This window comes from Arachis ipaensis, chromosome B4, assembly GCF_059453495.1.
Source record: "Arachis ipaensis isolate K30076 ecotype BB chromosome B4, ASM5945349v1, whole genome shotgun sequence".
NCBI classification, from domain to species: domain Eukaryota; kingdom Viridiplantae; phylum Streptophyta; class Magnoliopsida; order Fabales; family Fabaceae; genus Arachis; species Arachis ipaensis.
The window spans coordinates 50655386-50668709 of record NC_142439.1 but is presented as its reverse complement, the minus strand read 5'-3'; the positions used below and the strand labels follow the sequence as shown (position 1 = coordinate 50668709).

The window sequence follows — 13324 nt, the reverse complement described above, 5'->3', positions numbered from 1 at the left end:
GATAGCAGAACACAAACAGAAGGATACAAGAAAATACAAAACAGACACAGAGAATAGAATACAAACAAGGAAAACATACATTCATACCACAATCAAAACAAAGGAAATGCACTACCAAGTATGATGCATGTCTAGCCCTAGCGCAGGTAATAAGCTCATTTGTCGGTTACATACCCGCTCCCAACGTTACGCGGAGTCCTCTGACCAGGTAAGGCTTTCCTGTTGGCAATGTCCCTCGCAAGAGTCCTTTGACTTGTGAGGCAAACCACTGCAAGAGTCCTTTGACTTGCAGGGCGGCACTAGCAACCCACTGCAAGAGTCCTTTGACTTGCATGGCGGAGCTAGTTAACTTATATCTGCCCAACACACTCTCTGTAAGAGTCCTTTGACTTACAAGAGCATACACACACTCTCACTATAAGAGTCCTTTGACTTACAGGAGCATACACACACACTCTCACTATAAGATTCCTTTGACTTACAGGAGTATATGCTAGTCGTGTGTTCTCGATACCTCTGTAAGAGTCCTCTGACTTACAGAATAGCATTATAGCTAAGTATCCCAGGAAAGCACTCTCAGTGGTCGTACCACCATCTATCTGACTGCCTTCACGCAGCAGATCATCACATAATCATTCTCATTATCATCATCACTTTCACATTCTTATGCAGTACCTCTTTCTTTCTTTGTTCAATCATGCTATACAAACTTTACAGCTTTTACTTTTACAACATCGTAACTCAAACCATTTCTCTTTATCACATTACTCTTTTCTCTTTGTCTTTTTACTTTGCTCTGGTTACTCTTTTCTCTGTATCCCTTTATTCTGCTCTGGTTACTCTATTCTCTGTGTTTCTTTACTCTGTTCTGATTTCTCTGTTCAACGTATGTATTTAAAGCCTATGTAAATTTCGGTATGAATAGTTAGTCTGTCCCAAGTATAGGTTCATTAAGTCTATACTGAAACAGTTAAACTTTTTATATAATACCTAACCCTATTCGCAATTCCAGGACTAACTATGTTGCCCTAGTTCATTCACTAGTCTATGTCTGTTTTTCTGTCATTAAAACTTTACAGACTTTTCTTTGGTTTTTTTTATCTTTTCTTTAACTTTTTATCTTTCATTTATCTTTGCCTCAGTAATATGTTCTTACCACTCCCTAAGTGTTTTATGAAGGTAATTATGAGATTCTGCGCTTAAAGTTGTCTTTCTAAAGCTTTTACAAAAAACTGCCTTTTCCGCATTATTTTATTATTTTTATTAAAATATTATTTTTAATTAAATATTATTATTTAATATTTTATTATTATTTATTATTTTATCATTAATTTTTCGAAAATTACCCCTTTTTAACTTTTAACCTTTAAAAATTCACTTTTTACCACCCGTAACTTTTAATATTTCTACTTTAACCACCCTAACTTTCAGAAATTACAAAATAACCCCTCAAACACCAAATTATTTACTTCCTTGCCCTTTCTAAGATCTAAAAGGTGTTCTTCAATGTTTTTCACCACACTCAAAGTGTTCTTCATGTTCTTCATAAATTCTTCAGATTCCTTCTCTGTTTTTACCTGTTTTTCAGTCTTTTCAGCAACCGATTTTTACCATAATTCAAAATAAAATTGCAGCCACTAAAACCCCATCTTTTCTAAATGATTTTAACACAAATTGAACCTCAATTTAAGCTCTAGGGTTTCGTTTTTCCAGCTGCCCAAGAACATGAACTTTAAAGCTTGAATTTCATCAAATTTCATCAAATTTTCACCAAAATTTCAACAAGAATTACTCATACAAACAATCAATTTCAAGCACAGCCAAACCATATCATAATCACACAAATCAAACACAATCAATCAAGATTAAATTCGTCAATCCCTACCTGGTTTTGCTGCTCCTAATTCGGTTAAACTTTCATGTGGTCCTTAAGCACTTTTTCCTCCTAAAATACATCAAGAGCAACTTTAAATCCACAAACTCTCAACTGACAAAATCTCCCTCAGCACGTTAGGAAGAGATATCTCACCTTAGACTTGCTGAAAATTAATGTTTCTTGGCCCTCAAGTCAAGTTAAGCATGATTCCTAAGGAAGAACATCAAGAAAACACATGTTTTGCATGGTTTTCCTTGAAAACCAAATTGAAGAGGGAGGGAGACAGCCATCTCACCTTATTTCCAGCATTGATAAATCACATGGTTATGTAGAGAAGAAGAGAGGATCATTTTGGTGAAATCGGACTTTTGATTTGAGTTTTAGTTCAGAAGAAATCAAGCTTTGAAGATTAAGTGTTCATGAAAGTTTCTCTCTTTTCTCTCTTGTTATTTTCGGCCAAAAATGATGAAATGAGACAGCCTTGGAGGTCTTGGAGGTGTAGGGTGAGTTGTGATTGGTTGGCTTGGAGGTGGATTAAAATAATATTAAAATATCTCTGGTGTACAATTACTAAAACTAGGTGTATCAGAACACTCGTAAAAACATCTCTAAAAATTATTTTCTGAGCTACTAGCATAAATGACACTAGTAACATATTTATTATGAGAATAGAACATGTATAATGAGGCCTTAGTATTGCTAAATTTATCAGAGAGTGCTGGTGCTAAGCTGCACCAGTAAACCGTAAACCCGGTTAAACCGATTTTCTATTTTTAACTAAAACAGACCAGGTAACCTTATAATATCATTCAAGCATTTTCTAATACTAATATAATGATAATATTATACTATTATCTCTCTCCTCTCATAAATCGAGTCCGGTTTGTCAAACTGAGACTATTTACGAAAAACCGAATCAAAACCCCTAACCGATACAGTTCAAAAACTAGGTTCTTCGTGACCACGTTATCGAGCTTGTCTCAACTAAGGTCCTGAGTTAAAGATAATATAATGACAATGAGGATTGAGATGCTTGATGATACAGAAGAGGTATTCCCTTTACTGATCTTTCGGAGAAATCCGTGTATTCAGAAATGATATCCCGTACTCGAAAATTAGAGTTGTTACAATATTCAAAGATGCAAAGAAATTGGTGACAAGGTGAAATGAATGTCAAAGAGCTAGCAATTTACCTAAGAAAAATGAGATGCCACAGAGGTTCATCATGGAGTTGGAGTTGTTTGATGTTTGGGGGATTGACTTCATGGGACCATCCCTACCGTCATACTCAAACAATTACATAATGGAGGCTGTGGATTATGTGTCAAAATGGGTAGAGGCCATAGCTACATGAACAAATGACAACAAAGTTGCTATCAACTTCTTGAGAAAGAACATATTCAGCCGGTTTGGAATTCCAAGAGCTCTTATAAGCCATGGGAGAACTCAGTTTTGCAACAAGCAACTTGAGACACTCCTCTAAAAATATGGTGTCAAGCACAAGGTGGCAACTCCATATCATCCACAAACCAATGGTCAAGCTGATGTTTGAAATAGAGAGCTCAAGAGAATCCTTGAGAAGACTATTGGTAACTTAAAAAAAGATTGGTCCAAGAAGCTGGATGATGCACTATGGGCCTATAGAACAGCCTTCAAGACACCCATTGGCATGTCTCCATACCAATTGGTGTTTGCAAAGGCTTGTCATCTACCAGTGGAGCTTGAACGTAGAGCATTTTGGGCTCTAAAGATGTTGAACTTTGATAATCAAGCTGCTGGGAAAAGAAGGCTACTACAACTCAATGAGCTAGAAGAATTCAGATCTCAAGCATATGAGCATGCCAAAATTTACAAGGAGAAAGCAAAGAAATGGCATGATGACAAGCTAGCAAGAAGAGAGTTTGTAGAAGGTCAAAAAGTTCTGCTATACAATTCAAGGCTCAAGTTCTTCCCAGGGAAGCTAAAATCAAGATGGTCTGGACCCTTTACAATCCTTAAGGTCTCTCCCTATGGTCATGTAGAGCTGATGGAGGACAAAACACAGAGGAATTTCACTGTGAATGGCCATAGACTCAAGCACTACTTGGAAAACTCATTGGATGAGCAAAGAGTGAGCTATAACCTCAATTAAGGAGAAGGGAACGTCAAGCTAGTGACGTTAAAGAAGTGCTAGTTGGGTGGCACCCCAACACTCATATCATTTCATTTTTCCTGTTTTCTAGAAGTAGTTTTTGTTGTTAACTTAGGTAGTTTAATCTTCAGTCTCAGGTGTTAGTTCATTAGTTGATAGTTCTTTGGTTTATTTTTAGTTTACTGGAAGTGCAAGGTTGCATGGTACACTAATTGAGGTTGATTGATTGGGCTGAGAAAATAGCTAAAAAGCTAAGTTTGGTGTGGCTATTAACCTACTTAATTTAGGCTTACAACAAATTGGATTGATTTAAATCTAGAAGTAAGCCCAAAAATTAAGTTTAGTATGGCCACCACTATAGGAAATTCACACAGCAAGCCCAACATGGTTTAAGTTTAAAAGCATTTAGTAAATTGGTGGGTGCATAAAAGGCTACTTCATTGTGTACGAAGGGGATGGAAGTGGAAGAGTATGAATGAATTAAATTTATTCCACCCATTTTGTACACATTAAAATCTAATGATGAAACCAATTTGCCATATGCAATGGATTTAAGTTTGGTGTCCCAAAAGACACCCATCAATAGCATTTTAATTGCATTTTAATTGGGGAAATGTGAATCAATTTTTTTTATCATTACTGATGGGGAGTTTTTGAATTAAATTTTCAGGAAAAGGTGGGGCCCACATGATTGATAAATCTTCAAGTCAAGGAGTCAAAGTGTACTTGCACTTTGGAACTCAAACACCTGAAGAAAGCTAAAAGGGTAGGGGTTGGCGCCTCTTCCCACGCTAGGCGCCACCCCCAAGTAGGAAAATATTGAATTGCTTTTTACTTCCCACCTTCCCAATTTCCAGACTAACTTTCTCACTGACGCACGGAAATTTGTCTCTCAACAAATTTCCCTTCGGCAAGTATACCGAATTGTCGTCAAGTAAAAACTCACAATAGAGTGAGGTCGAATCCCACAGGGATTGATTAGTCAAGCAACTTTAATTAGAGGAATGTTCTAGTTGAGCTAAGCAGAAATTGAGTTGAGGAATTACAGGAAATTAAATGGCGGGAAAGTAAATAACAGAAAGTGTAAATGCTGGAAATAAATGGCAGAATGTAAATGGCGAAAAGTAAATTGAAAAATCTTAAATGGGGATTTGGGAAGATGAGCATAAAAGTAAATGGCAGAAAATAAAGAGAATGGGTAAGATCAGAAATGGGGGATTCATTGGGCTTAGGAGATGTTGCATTCTCCGGATCAAATTCATACTCATCTCTTCCTCAATTAATGCATTCATTGATCTCATTGGCAATCTTAAGTGATTAGATTCCAATTCCTTGGCAACCCAATCTCTCTAAGCTTGAACAATTGCCCAATCCTTGATTTAATTGCTCATGGGAAGAGATGAAGTTTGGTCACTGATTATACCACATGCATTTCCAAATCAAAGTGTTGGTAGGATTATATGTCACTATATCCATCCAAACCCCAATTTGGTCCAACATGAGAAAGTATTTCTACCATGATCTCTTCATTCCTCTTCAGAGGTTCCGAAGAGATCCAAGTATGAATAGCTTCTTTTCCAAGACAACTACCCAATTGGATGAAGATTGAAAGCTTTCTAGTAAAATCAAGAGAAAAGAAAGAAGAAGAATAATGAAAACTATTATTGATCCATCAAATTACAACAGAGTTCCCTAACCCAATGAAAAGGGGTTTAGTTGTTCATAGCTCTGGAAATGGAAGATGATAAAGAAGAATGCATTCTGAAATTAAACTAGAAGTTGGAGAGAAAGTAAAATATACAGAGTATAGTTCTCAAGTTCTATATCTTCCTTTTTCAATTCAAAACTATCCCTATATATACTACTCTTCAGGTCTTCTAGTTAGCTCTTCAAGTCTTGGATATGGGCCCTTGATCTTTAGTTGAAGCAGTTACAGTCTTTAGTGGGCTCAGCTTTGCTTGCAAAGAAAGTGTAAGTTAGGCATGATGGGAAGTTAGTTAGGACGTTAGTGGCGTTAACGTTAAGTGTAAATTTTGGTTCGAGAGCATTAGTGACGATAACTTTGTCACTAACGTTCCAAACTAAGTGATCCACGTTAACTTCAACGTTAGTGGTACTAACATAACCACTAACGTTGCCTCTTTAGCCCTTCGCAAGTGTTATTGGCACTTACTTTTACCAATAACGTTGCTTCTGGTCCCTTTCTTCTACGTTAATGATCCACGTTAGTGTAACTAATGTGGCCCTTAACGTGGACATGCCCAAGCCTCGAGAGCGTTAGTGACACTCACCTTTGTCACTAACATTTCAAAGTGCACCCTTTTTCCCACGTTAGTTCTCTACATTAGTGTAACTAACGTGGCCACTAACGTGGGTATGCTTGCCATCTCCAACGTTAGTGACAAAAGTTGGTGTCACTAACGTTGGCACGTCATCTCTTGCTCCACGTTACCCTTCACGTTAGTGGTCTTAACGTGACCACTAACGTAGGCAATCTTGGCCTGATCCAACGTTAGTGACAAAGGTGAGTGTCACTAACGTTGGCAATCTCTTTACTCCATGTTAGAGTCCACGTTAATTGGATTAACGTGGCTCTTAACGTGGCTTAGTGTGGCATTTTGGAACGTTAGTGGTGTTCATTTTCACCACTAACGTTGGAGCTCCCCCTTTCTTCTTATGATGGCATTCGAAGGCGTTATTGGTGGTAACTCTACCACTAACGTTAGTGAAGCTAACGTGGCTGCTAACATGGCTCTTCTTTGCTTCCTTTGTCCTGAAATCAAACAAACAAGGTGCATCAAAGAATTATTTCAAGTCATGAGATCTTGCATCATCCATATTATCATTTAATTCATTCACAATTCTCATGAAATCATGTAAAGTTCACACTGTTTGCTTGAATCAAGATGTAAGTGTATATTCACCCAAAACTTGCTTATTTACTAAGAAAATGCATGAAACTATCCTAAAGGAGTAAAGAAAAAGGTCAGTGAAACTGGCCAAAATGCCCTGGCATCACAACACCAAAATTAAAGCTTGCTTGTCCCTAAGAAAGTACTAAAACATAAGAATGATGAATGAAAGAATAAGAGAAACAAGTTCTTATTATAGAAGTAAAGTTCTTGGTTTATGGGGTTTCATGCATAGCAACTTAGGTTCATTCCTTTACTGGTTTCCAGGTCTTTATCATGCTCTTGAATACTTTCTTGATTGCATCCTATGAGATCTTTATTCCTTGATATCCCCTTTCTTTTCAGGCTTTATTGCATTCTTAGGCTAAGTGCTCTGTGAGGGGGCAACTCTTTAAAATAAGCTTTCAGCCAACACTCCCGAACCAGTTGGTTCAAGGTGCTAGGTGTTGAAACACCCCTAAGGACTTACTCCCTTAAGTCTCTCTCCCCCAAACATGCACACCACAGGTATATGGTTTGTTATTTTCTTTCCTTGAGGCCTTGGTGTCCAGCATCTCTTTGGGTCACTAAGTGTTCTGTGGCAAGGTTGCTCTTGATAGTGGATTTTCAGTTGATAATCCCGGGTTAGTTAACCCAAGTTACCAAGTGATGAAGCACTCCTGAGAACTTATTCATCCAAGCAGATCCTTGGCACAAGAACACCACAGACACATCCCTCAAGATTTAAACCCTTGGTTCCTAGCCTTATTTCTTATTATTTTTCTTTCTTTTTTTTCAACTCTCACTATTCTTTTTCTTTTTCTTATTAGGACCTTTTTATTTAACTAGTCTCATAGAATGTGCTTCAGGAATAGGATTCAGAACATGTAGTTGCCTGTGTACCTTGTTGGTGGACCAACTTAGCTAACCAATTACTGCACCACAAACATTAAGAACTTACTCCACAAGATGAATCCCACTCTGGTTTTTCGTAACATTTTCTTTTATTCAGGTTAAAGGACAAGCATACACTTAAGCAGGATGAAAATAAAAATAGGGAACTTAGACTAGCACACATATGACAAAGGCAATGAAATCTTAAAAACAGAATTGAAAACTCCTACGTTAGAGTCCACGTTAACTTAGTTAACGTGGCTCTTTTAACGTAGGCTTGCCAACCTTCGAGAACGTTAGTGACACTTAACATTGTCACTAACGTTCCAATGTGCCCCTTAGCTCCCACGTTAGAGTCCACGTTAACTAGGTTAATGTGGCTTTTAACGTGGCCATGCTAGCCATCTCCAACATTAGTGACAAAGTTGAGTGTCACTAACGTTGGCTCAACATTCCCTTATCCACGTTAGCTTCCACGTTAACTGAGTTAACGTGGCTCATGGTGGCATGTGTGGGCTCCTTCCAACGTTAGTGACAATGTTGGGTGTCACTAACGTTGGCGTCACCTCCCTTCTTCACGTTAGCTTCCACGTTAACTAGGTTAACGTGGGAGTTAACGTGGCCTAGTATGACTTGGCCAACGTTAGTGATAATGTTGAATGTCACTAACGTTGGCTTCCCCCTTTTCTTCTTAACGTTAGAGGCCACGTTAACTAAGTTAACGTGGTGACTAACGTGGCCACTTATGAGCTTGGTCCAACATTAGTGATAATGTTAAGTGTCACTAACGTTGGCTCTATTTCCTTTCTTCCACATTAGAATTCACGTTAACTTAGTTAACGTGACTCTTAACGTGGGCAATGATGGCTTCGAGAGCGTTATTGGCAATCACTTTTCTCATTAACTTTGCAAGTTACTCCTATTCCACGTTAATATTGACGTTAGTGTAACTAACGTAGCCACTAATGTGGTTCTTCTTTACTTCCTTTGTCCTGAAATCAAGCAATAAAGTGCATCAAAGTTCTAGTCCAAGTCATGGGAAATGCAACATCCAATTTGTCCTTAAATTCATGCAAAATCCTCATGAAATCATGTAAAGTGCACAATGTATGCTTGAATCAAGATGTAAGTGAATATCTACCCAAAACTAGCTTATTTCCTAAGGAAATGCATGAAACTACCCTAAAAATAATAAAGAAAAGGTAAGTGAAACTGGCCAAAATGTCCTGGCATCACAACACCAAACTTAAAGCTTGCTTGTCCCTAAGCAAGTACTGGAACAAGAGAATGATGAATGGAATGCCAAGAGAAATGAGTCATTCTTGTGGAAGTCATGTCCCTGGTTTTATGGTGGTTTCATGCATAGCAACTTAGGTTCATTCCTGGCTTTCAGACCTTTATCATGTCCTAGAATACTCAATGTGATTGCATCCCATGAAACTTTTATTTATTGATCCTTTTGTTGTTATTTCAGGGCTTATTTGTGTTCTTAGGCTAAGTGTTCTGTAAGGGGGCAACTCTTTAAAATAAGCTTTCAGCCAACACTCCCGAACCAGTTGGTTCAAGGTGCTAGGTGTTGAAGCACCCCTAAGGACTTACTTGCTCAAGTCTCTCCCCCATACATACACACCACAGGCACATAGTTTATTTATTTTCTTTTCTTGAGACCTTGGTGTCCAGCACCTCTTTGGGTTACTAAATGCTTTGTAGTGAGGGTTACTCCTGATAGTGGACTTTCAGCTGATAATCCCGAGTTAGTTAACCCAAGTTACCAAGTGATAAGGCACCCCTAAGAGGTTATTCATCCAAGTAGATCCCTCACACAGGAGCACCATAGACACATGTCTCAAGATTAAAACCATTGATGCCTAGCCTTATTGCTTACTCTTTTTCTTTTATTCCTCAACTTTGATTGTTCTTTCCCTTTTTCTTGTTAGGATCTTCTTATTTAGCTAGTCTCATGGGGTGTGTCTCAAGCATAGTATTCATGACAGACAGTTGTCCTCCCACCTTATGGTTGAACTAACTTAGCTAACTTATGACTATACCATAAACTCATGAACTTATTCCATAGTATGAACTCTACTCTGGTCTCTTAAAAACACTCATTCTCTTTTCATTTGATTCAAAGGGACAGGCATACAAGTAAGTAAGGAGATGATGTAGTAACATAAAGATTAGAAAACATAGACCTATTCAGAAAAAAAACTTTAAAGACAGAATTTAAAAAGTTCAACTAACATGGAAGCATGTTCTATTTCATACAAGATCTTCCTTATTTAAAGCATAGAAAAAGATGGACCAAAGAAGGAACTCCACCACCTTTTACTCTTGTGGGTGTCCATGCTCTCCTTCTTGCTTGTCCTCCTGGTGTTTTTCTTGATTGCTTGTGCTCCCACTTCCCTTGCCTTTTCCAAGCAGCTTCTTCCAAAAACCACCATCTTCTATCTTCTTCTTGAGTGTTTCCTTTTGCTGTTTCACCTTCCTCTCTTCTTGTTCTACGAAATCTTTTTGGACCTCATCATATGTAGGGATGGTATAGTGTAGATGATGCATATTACTGGACATGTAGTTCAACTTGGCTTGAGTGTTGACGTTGAACTCCTCCCTATGTAGTTTCTGTCCTTCATTAAGTACAGTGAACTCATTGAATGCTTTTATCTGGGCTATTTGTCGCTGATTGAGTTCCTGCAAATGCTTATCTTGACGTTCTTGCCTCTCATTAACTTGGTGGATGGTTTGAGTGAGCTTGGAGTATTGTTCCTGTTGCTGCTCCATTTGTTGTTTCTGCCACTCTTCTTGTTGGCTCATCCGGTTTAGTATTTGCTCTTGTCCTTCCATATGTCTCATCCCCAAATCTTCAGTAGCTCTTAGAAGGTGATTCATATTCAAGTCGGCTGGGTAAGGATGCTCTCCTTGTTGATATTCTTCCTGATGAGACTCCTCTTGGTGAGCTCCTTCTTTTGCTTTTAGTTTCCCTATTTGTGGCCTTCTTTGTTGTTGAGTAGGTGTAGTATAGGCCATACGCTAGGTTGTCATTAGCCTCCCAGGGTTCACCCAGTCTGGATTGCTATCCTCAAAGACCACCTTGGCCTTTGTGCACAATCGGAGAATGGTGCTGGGGTACCAAAGCCTAGCACCTGATTCAAGCTTCTCAGCTGAATCTTGAATTCCCTCAGCTATAAGTTCATGCACATTGATTTCTCCACCTTGTACTAGGCAATGTACCATAGTTGCTCGATTAATATTTACCTCTGAATTATTTGCAGCTGGGAGAATAGACCTCCTCACGAGTTCAAACCACCCCTTGGCTTCTGGGCTAAGGTCTCCCCTCTTGATGAACCGGGGTCTCCCATCTCCATACCTCTCCCAATCAGCTGCTATAACACAGATGTCAGTCACGATCTCAGTGAGCTCATCATTGTCTTGGCTTTTACTTATCCTTGCATGATAGCTGGGCTCATCAAAATGTGGTGATTTCAGGTGAAGAGTTCTTATTATAGCATTTGGGCTGAAGTCCACCTCCTTTCCTCTTACATAGCTTTTGAAGGTTGGGGCCCTGGTTTTGTCTTCTCTGACCACATTTACGTAGAACTCTTTGATGAGGTTTGCATTGATCTTCCCCTCGGGATTGGTGAGCATTTGCCACCCTCTTTCTTCAATCTTCTCCTGAATCTGTAGGCAGTCGTCTTCATTGATTTCGAAGGTTAACTCGGGCAGTATCTTTTTGAGCTTTATCCGCTCAAATTTTCGTTCATGGAAGGCAGTCTTGAATCTCTTCTCGTCGAAAGGAATGTTCTCCATTGGTTCCTTCCTCTTCTGCCTCTTAGAGCTTGATGATGCCATGAATGAAGTTAATGCGAAAAGGGTGTAGTGAAGGGAAGAAATATGGGATTTAGAGAGTGGGAAGTTGAAGAACTAGTTGCTGGAAAGTGAAGTGCAAGGGATATGAATTTCGAATGTTGAGATGGTGCGGATTGGATCCACTTATATAGAGAAGTGATGAAGAGATGAAAGGCGTGAATTGATGGGGTTGGTGTATGATGAACGGATGGGGTTTTGTATGGAGTAAGCACGAGGATTACCAACTTTATGATGGAGTTGGTTCAGTTTCCAAGTTTGTTCTTCCTCCAATGTTGCATGGCAACCATTCTCAATGCATTCCCCTTGAGGCACGTGTATAGTGCCCTCTTCATGAAGTGGCCGAAACTTTCTCATTAAATTGTCCAATCAATCTCCTTCAATACTCCTTTCTTTTCCCTATAAAGATCAAATAAGAAAAGTAAGAAATATCATAAAAAAATCAATTTAAGTTTTTACGGCTAGAATAATAAAGAGAAGAAAAGATTTTGTTTATTCATGAACTCCAACTAATTAACTAACTGTGTATCCTTATATGCACATTGGTGGCACCATGGGGTGACACCAAACTTAGTTTGGAGCACTGTGATAAAAAGTTCTATTCAAAGCTCCAAGACTAGCATGCTCTCAGTTGCATTCATGCTTTCTTGGCACGCTTTGAACACCAAACTTGTTCTTCACTATATACTGCAATATAAGGACTTCACCAAGTTTTTGTCAAGTTTGGGTTGGAATTCATGAATACTGACTTATTCACTAGTAAAAGCTAATAAAACATGGGTTGCCTCCTGATGTGCGGAAAACGATCCGACACAAAACTCACTGGCAAGTGCACCGGGTCGCATCAAGTAATAATAACTCACGGGAGTGAGGTCGATCCCACAGGGATTGAAGGATTGAGCAACTTTAGTTTAGTGGTTGAATTAGTCAAGCAAACAAGTGTTGATTGTGTGAAATTGTGTTGACAGGAATAAAATTGCATAGAATGTAAAGGGGAGTGGGTGATTTGCATGAAATTAAAGGGAACAAAAAGAAAAAGAGATGAATCTTAAAGAACAAGAAATTAAATGGCAGAAACTTAGAACGCAAGAAATGTAAATTGCAGAATTTTAAAGTGCAAGAAATGTAAATTGCTTGAATTATAAAGGGAATTAGGAAGTGGATTTGCAGAAATTAAACAAAGAAAAGTAAAATTCAACAAACAGAAATGTAAAAGATGGATTCAATTAAACCGAATCTCAAATGAAAATGAAAATAAACTTGGTGTAGCAACGAAACAAGGTAATTAAAATTGAAAAACGTAGATCTCAGGACCCAAGAGACTAGATAACCAAGTCTAGATCTCAATGCCTTCCTAGATCCAAATTGAGAATTCGATTGCAAGAAAAGTAAAGATCAAGCAGTAGAAGAAAGGAATGCAAATATAATTTTCTCAGAAGATGCAGTAAATGAAACAGAGAAATCTTAGGATGAGATTGAAACAGAATTCCTTCAATTCTTTAACACCCAAGATCTAAAATCTCCAAAATGCTCAAAACCCAAAAGCTCTCCAAAAACTACTCAGCAAAACCAAAAAGGAAAAGCTCTACTGCAAGTGTTAAAAATTCTAAAAAGGAAGCTCCCCAAAACTTCAAATCCTAAGCTATTTATACACTTTCTTCAAATGATCAT

At 38.3% G+C, this 13324-nt stretch overlaps 1 protein-coding gene across 1 annotated transcript; it reads left to right on the top strand.

Annotated features, from left to right (window-relative positions):
* Positions 1-3626: 3626 nt before the first annotated feature.
* Positions 3627-4007, top strand: LOC107636487 (uncharacterized). The gene has a single exon (XM_016339992.1). The coding sequence runs from the start codon at positions 3627-3629 to the stop codon at positions 4005-4007; it is 381 nt and encodes a 126-aa protein (XP_016195478.1).
* Positions 4008-13324: the final 9317 nt, after the last annotated feature.